At 42.0% G+C, this 13,309-nt stretch overlaps 1 protein-coding gene across 2 annotated transcripts in view; it reads right to left on the reverse strand.

Moving 5' to 3' along the window:
* Positions 1–13,309, reverse strand: part of col5a3a (collagen, type V, alpha 3a) — a 112,144-nt gene that overhangs the window by 33,563 nt on the left and 65,272 nt on the right. For both annotated transcript variants that reach the window (XM_041235632.1, XM_041235633.1), the window contains 19 exons: positions 13,240–13,293; positions 12,212–12,256; positions 11,517–11,570; positions 11,116–11,160; positions 10,821–10,874; positions 9,547–9,591; positions 8,961–9,014; positions 8,512–8,619; positions 8,353–8,406; positions 7,962–8,015; positions 7,275–7,319; positions 5,924–5,977; positions 5,677–5,721; positions 5,313–5,366; positions 3,667–3,720; positions 1,920–1,973; positions 1,181–1,288; positions 634–723; positions 253–306 (listed from right to left, as the gene is read on the reverse strand). In XM_041235632.1, coding sequence (XP_041091566.1) covers positions 253–306; positions 634–723; positions 1,181–1,288; positions 1,920–1,973; positions 3,667–3,720; positions 5,313–5,366; positions 5,677–5,721; positions 5,924–5,977; positions 7,275–7,319; positions 7,962–8,015; positions 8,353–8,406; positions 8,512–8,619; positions 8,961–9,014; positions 9,547–9,591; positions 10,821–10,874; positions 11,116–11,160; positions 11,517–11,570; positions 12,212–12,256; positions 13,240–13,293 — 1,125 coding nt within the window. The remainder of the gene's footprint in view (positions 1–252; positions 307–633; positions 724–1,180; positions 1,289–1,919; positions 1,974–3,666; positions 3,721–5,312; positions 5,367–5,676; positions 5,722–5,923; positions 5,978–7,274; positions 7,320–7,961; positions 8,016–8,352; positions 8,407–8,511; positions 8,620–8,960; positions 9,015–9,546; positions 9,592–10,820; positions 10,875–11,115; positions 11,161–11,516; positions 11,571–12,211; positions 12,257–13,239; positions 13,294–13,309) is intronic.

Here is a 13,309-nt window from a genome sequence, read left to right on the forward strand (position 1 = left end):
CTTATCAGAATAATTGCTAAACAATACATGTGTGTATAAGCATAGGTGCTTGCACACTGTACAGCTACGACCAAACGTTTTGCATCACGCTATGTGTTGTAGTTTCTTTGATAACATGATGTTGAAGATCTAAATTATGTTTAAAGTTTTATTTATTTATTTATTTATTTTTACGTAAATGATGCAAAACTGTTGGCCATCACTGTGCATCTGCGACGCATTGCATAATAGGATAATAATGAGATTACTTACAAGCAGCCCAGAAGATCCAGGGGGCCCCTCTCCTCCTTTCAAACCATGAGGACCCTGCAAAAGACACAGGCAGAGATCAGACAACTTTACAGGACTGGTGTTTGAAGCACGATCTGCTGGCTGTGTGCCTGCTGCCATTAGGGTTTGAGTGACACAGCGATGTTTAAAGAATAAGTAGCCAGGGTTAGGAAAACATAGCGTTACACGTAAGGATTACTGCCGACAGAGATAACAGATCTCAAACTCCAGTGCCCCAGAGCGGACATTAGAATGGAGCTGACAGTGATTGGGCTTTGCAAATGTAATTGGATGGAACGAGACTCAAATGCCTGCGATCCTTAGCTCTGCTAGGTTGTGAGGATGGTAAAATAAACAGGTTACCATGGTGCCCGCGATCCCGCTTCTTCCTTGAAAACCTCTCAGGCCTGCCGGACCGTTTTTCCCAGGAATTCCAGGCGGTCCAGGATCTCCCTATGAAAAAAAAAAAAAATCTGAAAAATGCTCAGCAATCTTTGATTATCAAAGCCCTTTACGTTATTTTCAAAAATAATAAAACAAAACACAGGTTAAAGTGACAAAACTAAAATAAATACAAGGGATGTTTAATTTTAGCCAGTTTAAGTAAGTTCCACAGTATTTTTGCGCTGTATTTTTTATCATAGTTTTTCCCCATGGTTATACTATGCATGTATTACAGCTTGCCCTGGTCTGCCATGTTTATGAACACGCTTCACCATACCTCGCTATTCTTTACAATGCTTACAGTGTCTATGCTCCACCATGCTTTCTCTATGCTGTTACACATTGCTATGCTTTTACTGTAGGAGACTCTTATATGGGTTATTTCTCAGCTGATTAATTGAGTTTTGAAAAGCAGCCCCTATATATTCCTATATCCTGGCGAGTGGAGTGGAGAGGGGCCTCTTACCTTGTACCCTTCCTTTCCCGCTGACCCTGGCAGGCCCTGCTCTCCGGGGGGTCCTGGGGACCCAGGGTGTCCTCTCTCGCCCATCGGCCCAATCTCTCCTGACTTGCCCTGAAAACACATGGTTTAAATCAACATGCGCCTAACCCTTTCTCCCCAGTAGAGCTCTTACACCACTGACGCATTTTTTTTTCAATGGACAGACAGTTCTTGTCAACATGACACCGTTGACTGCATCAGACAGCCCCCCCTCCCCCAATGTAAATGATCGTCAATTGAGGTTTCATGAATACAAAACCTGTATTTAACCTTATTTGAATTGTTCGGAATAACTTATCATTCTGTAAAGTTATAAAATTTGCATGGTCATTTTGTAGTTTTCCCATGCATTTCCCATGGTTATACTCTGCCATTTACCATAGTTTACCCTGGTTTGCCATGTTCTTTTAATATGCTTTTACCATTCCTCTCTGTGCTTTACAATGCTTCCCTGTGCTTTACCATACCTCTGTGCTTTACAATGCTTCCCTATGCTTTACCATGCTTTCTCTGTGCTTTACAATGCTTCCCTATGCTTTGCCATGCTTTCACTGTGCTTTATTACACTTGCTGTGCTTTTACTATAGCAGACTTTTAAAAGGGTTTTCCTAGAGCGGAACAGGTCCATTTATCAGCGCAGACCTATCTGAAAGGCTTACTGAACCGGGTCCTGTGGCACCAAGCAGCTTTTTCACATGCTCACCTGTGGTCCAACCACTCCCGTGGGTCCTGGAGGGCCAGTTTTACCTTGGAAACCCTAACCGCAAAAAACCAGAAAACAGCTTTAAAAATGTCAGCATGTCCAAGTGAAGATATCTGTGTAGTGACTAACACGAAGCCAGGGCTTCAGGACTCCTCTTCTTGAGCACATACAAACCCAAGGGCTCGTTCGTGTCACAAACCATTAAAAGCTTAAAAACAGTAGAAACAGCCTACCTGGTTAGTGCATGTGCGTGCGTGACTGTGTGAGTGTCTGTGTGTGTGTGTGTGTGTGCGCACTGAACTTCTGAAATCAAAAACTAAGGAAAGTGCTCATGATCACTGTAAATATTGATCATTTCTCAGTTACTCCACCTTTGTGGTAAGCTACTGGACCTCTAGGCACTTCTTACTAACCCTAATAACAGAGTGTGCTTCTGAATGACAGTGGTACTCTGGTACTACAAACATAGCAAATTCATGGTAATAGACACAAAAATACACCTGACACAAGATGAATCAAGCAAAAACCCAATCCCATACAAGTTTGCACCCCCTGTAAAAGTCTGATGCAGTTTTTAAAACAATGAGTACTGGTTCTTGTAGAGTTAGTGTGTGTGTGTGTGTGTCTATATATGTTGTGATAGATCTTGCAACTCTCAAGGTTTGTTGCCCCTTTAAAAACGCAGACACGGAAATGGGATTTTGCAGTGCTTACGCACACTTTTTAATAAACACAAAACACAAATAAACAAAACCTAACTCCGTTTTGGAGCTCTGACTATACATTAACAGGTCCCTGACTAACACGCAGGACAGCTAAGCCGTTTACCTGACATAAAACAACACCAAACAAACCACACCAGTTTGACACAGCACGCACTTTGACTACTCAGAAGCAGAGCACACTTTCTGCCTCCTTCAACTCGGCAGCCCTGAGTATACATTCTACTCAGCAAACCCTTCAGTCACTGCATGTATAATTGCACCATGTTAAGTTTTCAATCTATGTATCTATCTCATTTCTCGAACTGCGAGGAGTTGACACAAACTATTTTAAAATGTCATTTAAAAAATGTGACCGAAGAGGAGTAATAGATATCATTAAAAGAATAACCACCTAAGGAACTGTGTCATGGGAAAATGTTATTTAATTTAAAACTGAATGACAAAATTACTTAATGGCCTAATTACTCTGAAAGAAATATATAACAGACAGATTCATTAAAGAGATGCCATTGTAAGTCCACTCAGCGCTAATTATAGAAGGTGCAATTAATTGCCTGTGGTTACATGTTGATAAATCTGACACGATACGAAGCTGAGCTGGGTCTTGAACAGCTCCTCAAAGCTTCAGCGTCAGGCTGCTGAAGCAAACGGGCATTTCGCTTCTTTGTTTTTTTGTGTTGAACACGTTTGGTTATCGCTGAAATAAATAGAGAAACCAAATCTGTTCCCTGCCTATGAATCATGCCTTTCTCTTCTGAAATCTGTTTCATTTAAGGTTTCAACTGGATTTGGGGGGGGGTTCAGTCATGCAGGCAAGTCCTGCTTTATGACCTGCTTAATTTCTACACACTGACCCTTTCAACATAGAACAGTGAATCAAAGTAGCCCTCTAAAATCAGCATAAAAACAAAGGGTCCATTATACATACAGGGCCATATTCTCAAAGCATTTCTTCCAGTCTTTAACATATATATTTAATATAGAGGGTTCAACCCCCCCTCCCCCCGGTCTGCGTGACTCACCGGCTCACCCCTCTGTCCAGGATGTCCTGGGATCCCATCTTTTCCAGACAGACCCTTGCATAGAAAAGGGAGAAGGTCATTCACATGCAAACAGGGGGTCACCCACTTTACAGAGGCAGAGGAGCAATCTGTGAGGAGTTCATCATTAACCCTTGAGAGGACGCGTCTGAATGAGCAGTTTGTGTTTGCAGAATGTTTTCAATAGCTGATCAAAAAAGAATGCTGTATCGTTATTGGCTCACAGTGTTTGGGAGGAGAGTGCAATGTTGAATTTCTACAGCCTTGTCTATAGACTGTCATTGACTAGAGGCTGAAAACTTCTTATCAAACAGTTTCTCATTAGATGTGTCTTCAGTATTTAGTATTGCTAAATGCAGCACTACTGAGACTAAACCCAAATACTGAACATATAAAACAAAATGTACCAGAGACCCCTACACAGAGTAAGACTAGTTTCACTTTTTGCTTTGGTTGACAAGGTTATAGATATGCAAAGCCTCAGTGGCAATGCTTTGGAAGAACACAGTGGGGTGTTGTTTGAAAGGGTTTGTTTCCAGTCTTTAACTCCTCAACTGTGGAAGGCCCTTTTCAATTGTTTCTTTCTCAGCTTTGCAACATTAAAGAGTAAATATTTTGAACATATTCCTCTCTGTTTCACAATGCTTGCATTTTGTAGCACCTCCTATCCCTCCAATGCATTACCACCAAGCTCCTACATAAAAAAAGTCCTTTTTCTTCAAGGTTGCGCTCACTTTAGCAGTTATGAATGGGAGGCACTTGTCTCTGACTCCACACAGGTGTCGTGCTCAGCATTCTGTTTAAATGGACCCAATGGACTCACAATGCACCTACATGAATACAAGTAGAATTCTGTGCTCGCTGCTTTTTTTTTTTTTTTTTTTTTTTTGCATGGCTTTCCTCTCCAACAGTACATTGCTTAAAACGCTTCTAGAGGTCAAATGGCAAAGGAGAGAGTTTGGGGTTGCCAGGCAACTAACGCGACATCCAGCAATGTTCAAGAAACAGCGGTTCTTGAAGTCGGAGCTAGGGGGAAGCGGGTAACGCAGAAACGCTACACGATGCGTGCCGTCCTTTCAAATGCAACTACAGCTGTGGCCAAAAGTTTTTGCATCCCCTAGAATTTTAGGAGTGAGACAAAAAAACAAAAAACAAAAAAAAAAAAAACTATATGAACATATTTAACATCATGTAATCAAAGAAGCTACAAAACGATATCGCAAAAGTCTACCCTAAGCCATAATAGTAGTACAGTGTTTCTTGTTCGATTTCTAAATGATTTTGTTTTTTTCAATTTGTCAGTTTTTAGTAAGTATCTAGAAAACTACAAAGCAGTACATAATTCAATATGTTAACGTGACATTGTTCAGCAGGTTTCATTTGATTTTATGAAGCAAAATGAGCTAATCCTATAAGGGGAAGCTTTTTAGCCATAGCTCTACATGCACTGCAGAACTGTTGTGATTAGCCCTACCCTGAAGGAGATGGCTTGTTACAAAGCAATAAACTAAAACAGTAAAAGACAAGGATTTGTACTGAATTCGTAGCACATTTATATATAAACCGGCAATACATTCTATGCAAAAATAATACCATAATGTCCTTAATGAAGGTTTCAGTTTACTTACATTTGGCCCTTTAGGTCCTGGGGTCCCATTTGGCCCCTGTGGTCCTTGAGGCCCCTAATACAAAAGAAAATAAATTACAAAAAAAGTCCCTGTGTGATTTTCACTAGTAATACAGCACAGAGCAGGGAGGTGCTTATACTGTAGTGCACAGACTGCCACCTGCACACTTTTATTCTACTGTTCATTATAGATAAATTTCACCTACTGTAAGAGCCACTTTGCATGCCCAAAGGTGACCCTGGTATTAAGCACACTGTCTTCAGGGTTCTAAATTACTTTGAGGACGCGACCTCTTTGAAAATTAACCTCTCCTCTTGAACAACGTGTATAGATGCCAAGGCAAAATGCAGTTCCTCTGGCTTACCTTATCGCCAGGAGATCCAGCCGGCCCCTCATTGCCAGCGGTGCCCTGAAGAAAGAGACAAGCCTCTGTGTCACAAGCAACCCCACTCATGTGCTCGGCGTTTTAAAAATGAAACACATTACATACAAATATATATGCAAGAAAAAAATAAATATCATTAGGGATATATTAAATTACGGCTAAGAAAAAAAAAAAATCCCACACAATCTGAAATAATCCCATGTAATCCTGGATAATCCGTGGCTACCTTCATCCCTGGTTTCCCAGTCGGTCCTTTCTGTCCTCTCCCGCCTCGGGCACCCTAGACAAGAAGAGTTTGTTAGAGGCGAGCAGAGTGAACGGGGCTGTGATGAACAGCTCATGTTCAGTATCGTGATTTAGATTAGAAATAAGAATTAAGACTCAGTGGCATGTCACTGTAGATTGCGATGGGTCTTTTGCTATCGAAGACGGGCAGGAATAAGAGATAAGAAAGAGGAATTCAGAGCCAAAGAAAAAACTAACACCAGAAAGACTCCAGCCATCATATCAGGGATGTGTATAACCGATAAGAAATGCCATCATAAAGCCTTTCCTCGCTGTGAATTAATTCAGCACATATCAGCGTGTAAGACTGCAGCAAAGGTTATTCAAAATGGACAAGATTCAGAACTGGGCAGACACATGGCAAATGACATTTAATAGAGAAAAGTGTAAGGTACTGCATGCAGGAAATAAAAATGTACATTATAAATATCATATGGGAGATACTGAAATTGGAGAAGGAATCTATGAAAAAGACCTAGGAGTTTATGTTGACTCAGAAATGTCTTCATCTGGACAATGTGAAGAAGCTATAAAAAAAAGGTCAACAAGATGCTTGGATATATTGTGAAAAGTGTTGAATTTAAAACAAGGGAAGTAATGTTAAAACTGTACAATGCATTAGTAAGACCTCATCTTGAATATTGTGTTCAGTTCTGGTCACCTCGCTACAAAAAGGATATTGCTGCTCTAGAAAGAGTGCAAAGAAGAGCGACCAGAATTATTCCGGGTTTAAAAGGCATGTCATATGCAGACTTGAATAAAGAAGACTAAGCAGCTACCTGATTCAAGCATTCAAAATTCTAAAAGGTAATGACAATGTTGACCCAAGGAACTTTTTCAAACTGAAAAATGAAACAAGGACCAGGTGTCACAAATGGAGATTAGATTAAGGGGCATTCAGAACAGAAAATAGGAGGCAGCTTTTTTTACAAAGAGAATTGTGAGGATCTGAAACCAACTCCCCAGTAATATTGTTGAAGCTGACACCCTGGGATCCTTCAGAAGCTGCTTGATGAGATTCTGGGATCAACCAAACGAGCAAGATGGGACAAATGGCCTCCTCTCGTTTGTAAACTTTCTTATGTTCTTATGTTCTTAAGACTGCATGTGGACAGCATGTAGACTTCTACTAATACTGACTATGAAAAAAAACACACAACAACCTACTGCACTCAACACCTATAGTTGACCGTCATTCTTCTGACAATGCAAAGACAAAATTCTACACGATTTGCAAACTTTAAAACAGCTTGAAATGTACATACCAGTACAGGAATGTTTGGAATACTTACTGTCGGACCTCTCTGTCCAGCAGCCCCAGACTCTCCAGCCGCTCCCTGCAATGCAACGCACAAAATCAGCAGGCTGGCTGTGGCTCAGGATCCAATGCAAGTTCAAACGCCCCCCTGTGGATCCTCTTTATCAGACAAAGCAGTTCCAGCCTATAACTGCTCTTAATATGATTTTCCACGTGGTATATAAATAAAAGCATTATGGAGTATTGGTGAAGGCTTTCCTGGCATACCATTTGTTTGTGGTTTTATGTGGTCTGTAAGATCGTCTAATCAAATGCACACACATATGGGAGGGTCGTCAGAATCTCTGACTATCTACATGTTCAAAATGTGTAACAGTTTGTATAAATTCAGCAGTTTCTCAGATGCTGTAGGCTGAGGGTCAGTTTGTGATCCGACCTTGGTCGGGCGCATTTTTCACCGCTTTGCTCACACACCCTGGAATTTAGAACCCTCTTCAAAATCCTATCAAAACTCTCCTCTGGTTCATTGCTCTGCTATACATGTGAAGTCCCCAGGCGGGTATACTGTATCGGAACCCACTTTCCAAAAGGTTCCTGCAGAAGGTTCTATTTAGAACTTCGGTTCACTCTATGGTGATGATGTCATAGGTGTCTAGTTACAGACTGCAGTGTGGTTATCACTGTATAATCAGTGTGGTGTCATTCTGATTAAAAAAATTACCCTTTTGCCCTTTTCTCCAAGAAGTCCTATAGATCCTATAAACCCAACTGAGCCCTGCGAGAGGAAAAAAACAACAAGATTAGTCCAATAATTTTGCAACAGCTCTTTCTTTTGAGTGGCATTACACAACTAGTGCATTATTAATGGAATATAAAGCATTAACTAATGCCTTATTAAGGTCTTTAACTGAATATCAAACTATTTTTGTCATCAAAACACGTCAAGAAAAGACTCTTGCAAGCCGACATGTAGTTGCGCCTACGGCTTTAATTAAAACTGTATTTCAAAGGCTGTCAACAAGGAAAAAATTATATATTTTATATTACAAAGGCAGCAGACCGATGCAGTCCTAGCCTGCTGTCCTGATGGAACAATATGAGAAAGTTCCTACCTTGGGTCCCTGTCTCCCGGGATAGCCTGGAAGGCCGGGCACTCCGAGTTTACCCTTGAAAGAGAGAGAGAGAGAGAGAGAGAGAGACCATTAGGAACACGCTGTCAGGGGTCAGGAGCAGGGGAAGGGCGGATTCAAAGGAAGATAAGAAGCCACTACCTTCTCTCCGGCAGAACCGGCTGGCCCAGCCTCACCGGTCGGCCCACTTTGACCCTTCAGACCCTCGGGACCGTCCTCTCCACGGGATCCCACCACTCCGACATCGCCCTGGCAACACGACAGACGACACAAGACAAGTCAGACAGGGAAAACTAGTTTTGAAGGGCCCCAGAGTTAACTGGGCCCGGGCATGTTGAAACAATGGAAATCTACAACTGCAGTGCAATTTATAAAATACTGGTTCTTATACAGTTACTTGTTATCCTTTTATTTTGTGGCAACACTTGTGAATTTACTCTAAGATACCTAAACAAGAGAGGTTCTGAAACCCATGACTGGGGGCAGGACTCATGTGCGATCCTAACCCTGTATTAATAAGCAGTGCAAGTCAGTGAAAGCCTCAGTGTAAGGCGGAGGGCCAGTCTCTGAAGGATGTGTTAAAGTCTTACTCCATCTCCTTTCGGCCCCATGTCGCCTTTGAACCCTGGGAAGCCATCTTCACCCTGCAGAAGAACAAGAAGAGGCCATCACAAAGGGACTCGAACCGTCAAAAGCTTTCCACCAATCAAACACCGCGGATTGGAATGTTCTGTAAACTCCAAACTCTTTTTTGCATGACTATATTATTATTATTATTATTATTATTATTATTATTATTATTATTATTATTATTAGCTGTTACAAGATCCAGTATTTAGTTTAGCTGTTATACGTATTTCCACTTTCTGTTAAAATCAACAAACCAACAACAGTAAAACGTTCACGGAGTCTTTTCCCTACTCCTGTAGCGTTGGAGTTAGCCATAGAAACCACACTACAAGTTTACCTCCACTTTCCCTTATTAAAATCCCTGTTCTTTCAAGTTAAAATCAAAGAGTTCAACTAGTTCCAGGAAGAAATGTGATTACGGCGTAGTTTTTGGATCCTTGCTAAATTAAGAATCGGTCACGCCTGATCGTTTCAGCTCAGCCAGCGCAAAACCCAGTGGGTGACAGATGAAACTAAAGGTGAGTCTATCTCCCCCAGATTCCTTACCTTTTCACCTTTGTTTCCTATGAGGCCTCTGACACCACTGGCACCCTGCAAGGGAGAACGTACAGCGCTTAACAGTAGGACACAACACGCACTTCAATTAGAGTTCCCCCATTAACTGCCATTGTCCTAATTGGAGGACAGGGTACTTTGTTTTTTTTTTGGGGGGGGAGCACTTTGGAAATGAAAGACAACGTGTCACTCTCACTGTAAACTTGAACCAGATCGTAACTGCTTAAATAAAAGGGTTTGATAGATCGGTTCAAATAAATTTTAAAAAAATGAGCGTAAAAGAGAGAAAGAAAAGAGAAAGAAAGAAAGAATGACAGAGAGCCCTCATTATCCGTCTCACTGCAGCAGCCTGCGTCTCTGAAACAGAACACTGAATGATGTATGTTAGAATGGATACGGGAATAGAAGACTATAATAGGGTTTGAGGCTCCCTGCTGTGGGATAAAAAGATAAAAATCTCAAGCTTGTGTTCTGGATAACTGACACATAATGATGTATAAATGATTGGCGGAGGATGTGAGACGACTGCTTGAAGCTCAGGTCTGTAGTTCACAAGCACTCGGGGAGGAACATGCACGTTCTTAGACCGGCTGTTCTGCTGACAGTAGCAGTTTAACATCAAGCGTGCCTACTGGAAATGCCTGCAAAGTTTTAAATCATAAACACAGCAACAGCACATAGGGTGTCGATTCCCTTTGAATGCAGTTTAACAAGATAACTGCAGGTGGAATACTGTGCATGACCTTTACCATGGTGTTAACGTGGCTGACTGATCATGCCTTCCCTCCACTCTCCATCCTCCTGTTCCCGCTGTTTCTCTTCCCTACTTCAGGATTGCTCTGTCTCTCGCTGCCTTCTGTCGCCTCCTCAAGACTCACCTGTTTAGACTGCACTTGTAGATCTCTTGATCTGCCCCTCCTACTATGCACAGAACCTGCCTGACCTAAGCACCACGTTGCTGGGTCTTCAGCTAATGCACTATCCTTACACTATTGAACTACTATTATCATTGTAGACACACCTCAATGTAAATCCTAACTTTCTGCATCATAGTTCAAATTGTTTTTTACTAGTGTTACTTGCACTTACTGTAAACTACACTGTATTTGAAGATTAGGTTTGCATTGCAAACCTGTACTGCGGTTTTGAAATGCTCTGGTTTGAGCCTGCATGTCAAAGTAGTCGGTTCAACACACTTGGTTGTCTTCATCTTTGTATTCGCCAGAGCATGTCTGAAATAATTCCTGGCGGGACATAAAAATTACCTTAACACCACGAGTTCCGGGGTAGCCAACTGGACCCTGGGCTCCAAGGGGACCCTATACAGAAGGAAAAAATCTGCTTAAAAAGATGTATTCCACCCCCTTTATCTCTAAATACACAGCTGAACAGGTCAAGTCTAGTATACCAGCCATTATCGTCTGGAAACTCCATGCCGATAAAAATGCAACGACCGCGAAGGGATGCCGTGCGCAACAAAAAGACTGCAAGGATGATGCAAGTCTTCTTCTAGTTTTAGACAAACACATTAATATGCACTGGGGAAGTTACAAAACTTACAAAAACCCCTTTCTCTCCTGGTGGGCCTTCTCTTCCTGGGTGACCCTGTTGAAAGAAAGACAAGTTTATTCGTCATTCCCACCTTCTGATCTGTGCTGTAGCTTGTTATCCCCCCCCCACCCTTTTACAGTGCAGTACAGAGTAGCAATGACGATGTGTGCCTGCTTGCCTGCTTGCCCGATGTCTCTACCGCAAAAGAGATTCTTGTCGACGTTAGCTGTGATCATTTAACCGCATGTCTTTTTTGAAAGATAGAAAGCGCAGGTGACGATTTGTTGATTTTATGTGTTTGGGGCAGCTTCAAATCACCAACGTTTACGCCTCTCCTCTGCCAAACAAGCTTTCAAACAGACCACCAAAACAGCTAATCAAGCGGCGCTCTCGGGCTGTGAAATACTCACCGGAGGACCATCTGACCCGGGAAGTCCAGGCAGACCTGCTTTTCCAACGGGACCCTGCAACAGAAAGTGACAGGAATTCCAGAGGACACACCAAAGGGACAGTGTTTTGACAGCGGCTATGTATTTGGGGACCCTATATTTTTAGTTGTCCATTGATTTAAGACCTGGAAAAAGAACTGTTGACCAATTAAGAAAATAACTGGTTCAGTTAAGTAATGGAGAACTCGGGTGGAGTGAAAACCAGAAGGCCCTGCGGCTCTCCAGGACCAGGGCTGGCAACCCCTGCTTTAGTCTAAAATGTAAGTGTTGGTTTGTCAGACACAGACAGGAACATAAGCCTGTTTTTGTTTAAGCTTCCTGTTGCTCACTGGTGTGAGTCTTCTTTTGTGGATTAAACCAGAGTGATTCGCTCAGTTCATCAATTAATCAGTTTAATACAGATTCTTTATTAGACATGAAAACCGACATGCAAATACCAAACAGGTATTTTTTGCATAATTACCACTTTCCACTGGTCCAAGAAATTATTTCTAAACCAGACTTTTAATACCTAACCTGTGGTGACATCCTCTTGGTCCTTATAATAAACACACTCGCAATGCATGCATCTGACCCACAACCTGCTGATATATTGCTGCAAGAGACTGCAGCAGAGGGGTACCAGACACCTCCTAGAAGAGCCCTTCCACACTCACCTTTTCACCAGGCATTCCAATAGGACCCTGTGGGCCAGGCAGACCCTGAAAAACAAGAACAGCAGCAATTACTGTGGCACAAACGCAGCATTGGCAAGCTACCAAGCCCTCAGAAACATCATGGCAAACTGGACTGCAGTAGCAAAAGCCACGCAGTAGCAAGACTACTGCAACTTTACCATCGCAGGGTGAAAATGGATTTGAGGTCATAGCTGAGCGAAATGCATTGGTTAATAATGATTGGAGAGTTCAAGTGCAGAAATGTACAGAATTAAATCTGGGAAACCTGTCAACCACGGTAACCTTGTAAAAGAGATTAGTGGTTAGGGGTCGGTTGCGCTTGAAAGGAGAAAAGGGCTCAAATCTCTTTGATAATTAGTAAGATAACAAAAACAGACTGTAGTCACGTGTGTGCTGAGCCCATATGGTATAAATACCAGGCATGGAGGTGACGCAGATAGAGAAGCCTCTAATACCTCCAGGATCATCGTGGACCATCCGTGAGTCAGTCTGAGGGCTCTCTCCAGGGGTCAGGCAATCTGATCAAGTGTCTATCTCTGTTAATACTAGTGGCACGTATTGCATCTAAACAATAACGTTCAATGTAGAATGTAACGTGGGTATTTGGAATTAATAAACGGGAACGTTGTTAAGGTTTGAAACATGGTCTGGTTTCATCCTTATAGCATAACAAAGTAGTATATTCCAGGTTTACCTTCATTCATACTCACACTGGCAACTCTGGTGTGACTCACCGGCTAACAAGACTCCCAGTGAAGGCAAACGGCAGCGAAATTACACTTAGGTTGCACTTAATATATAACACGTCATACAACACATTCAAAATCCATATATTCGTAATGCAAATCGTTTTGAAAAAGATTTGGGAGGCTGTAACGGAATTATAGACTGCAGGTGTAATATAAGATTTCATATATAAGGTTGTAGCTCAGCAGCAGATTCCCAGGCGAATGCGAGTGCATTACTTCCTTTAGTAATAAACTTTAACCTTCATTCCGCTCCCTTACCTGTTCTCCGGGATTTCCTTGCTGCCCAGAGGGGCCAGGCTCACCTAGAGGTCCCTAGAGAAAGAAAAAC

Source organism: Polyodon spathula, chromosome 38, assembly GCF_017654505.1.
Source record: "Polyodon spathula isolate WHYD16114869_AA chromosome 38, ASM1765450v1, whole genome shotgun sequence".
Lineage (NCBI taxonomy): Eukaryota > Metazoa > Chordata > Actinopteri > Acipenseriformes > Polyodontidae > Polyodon > Polyodon spathula.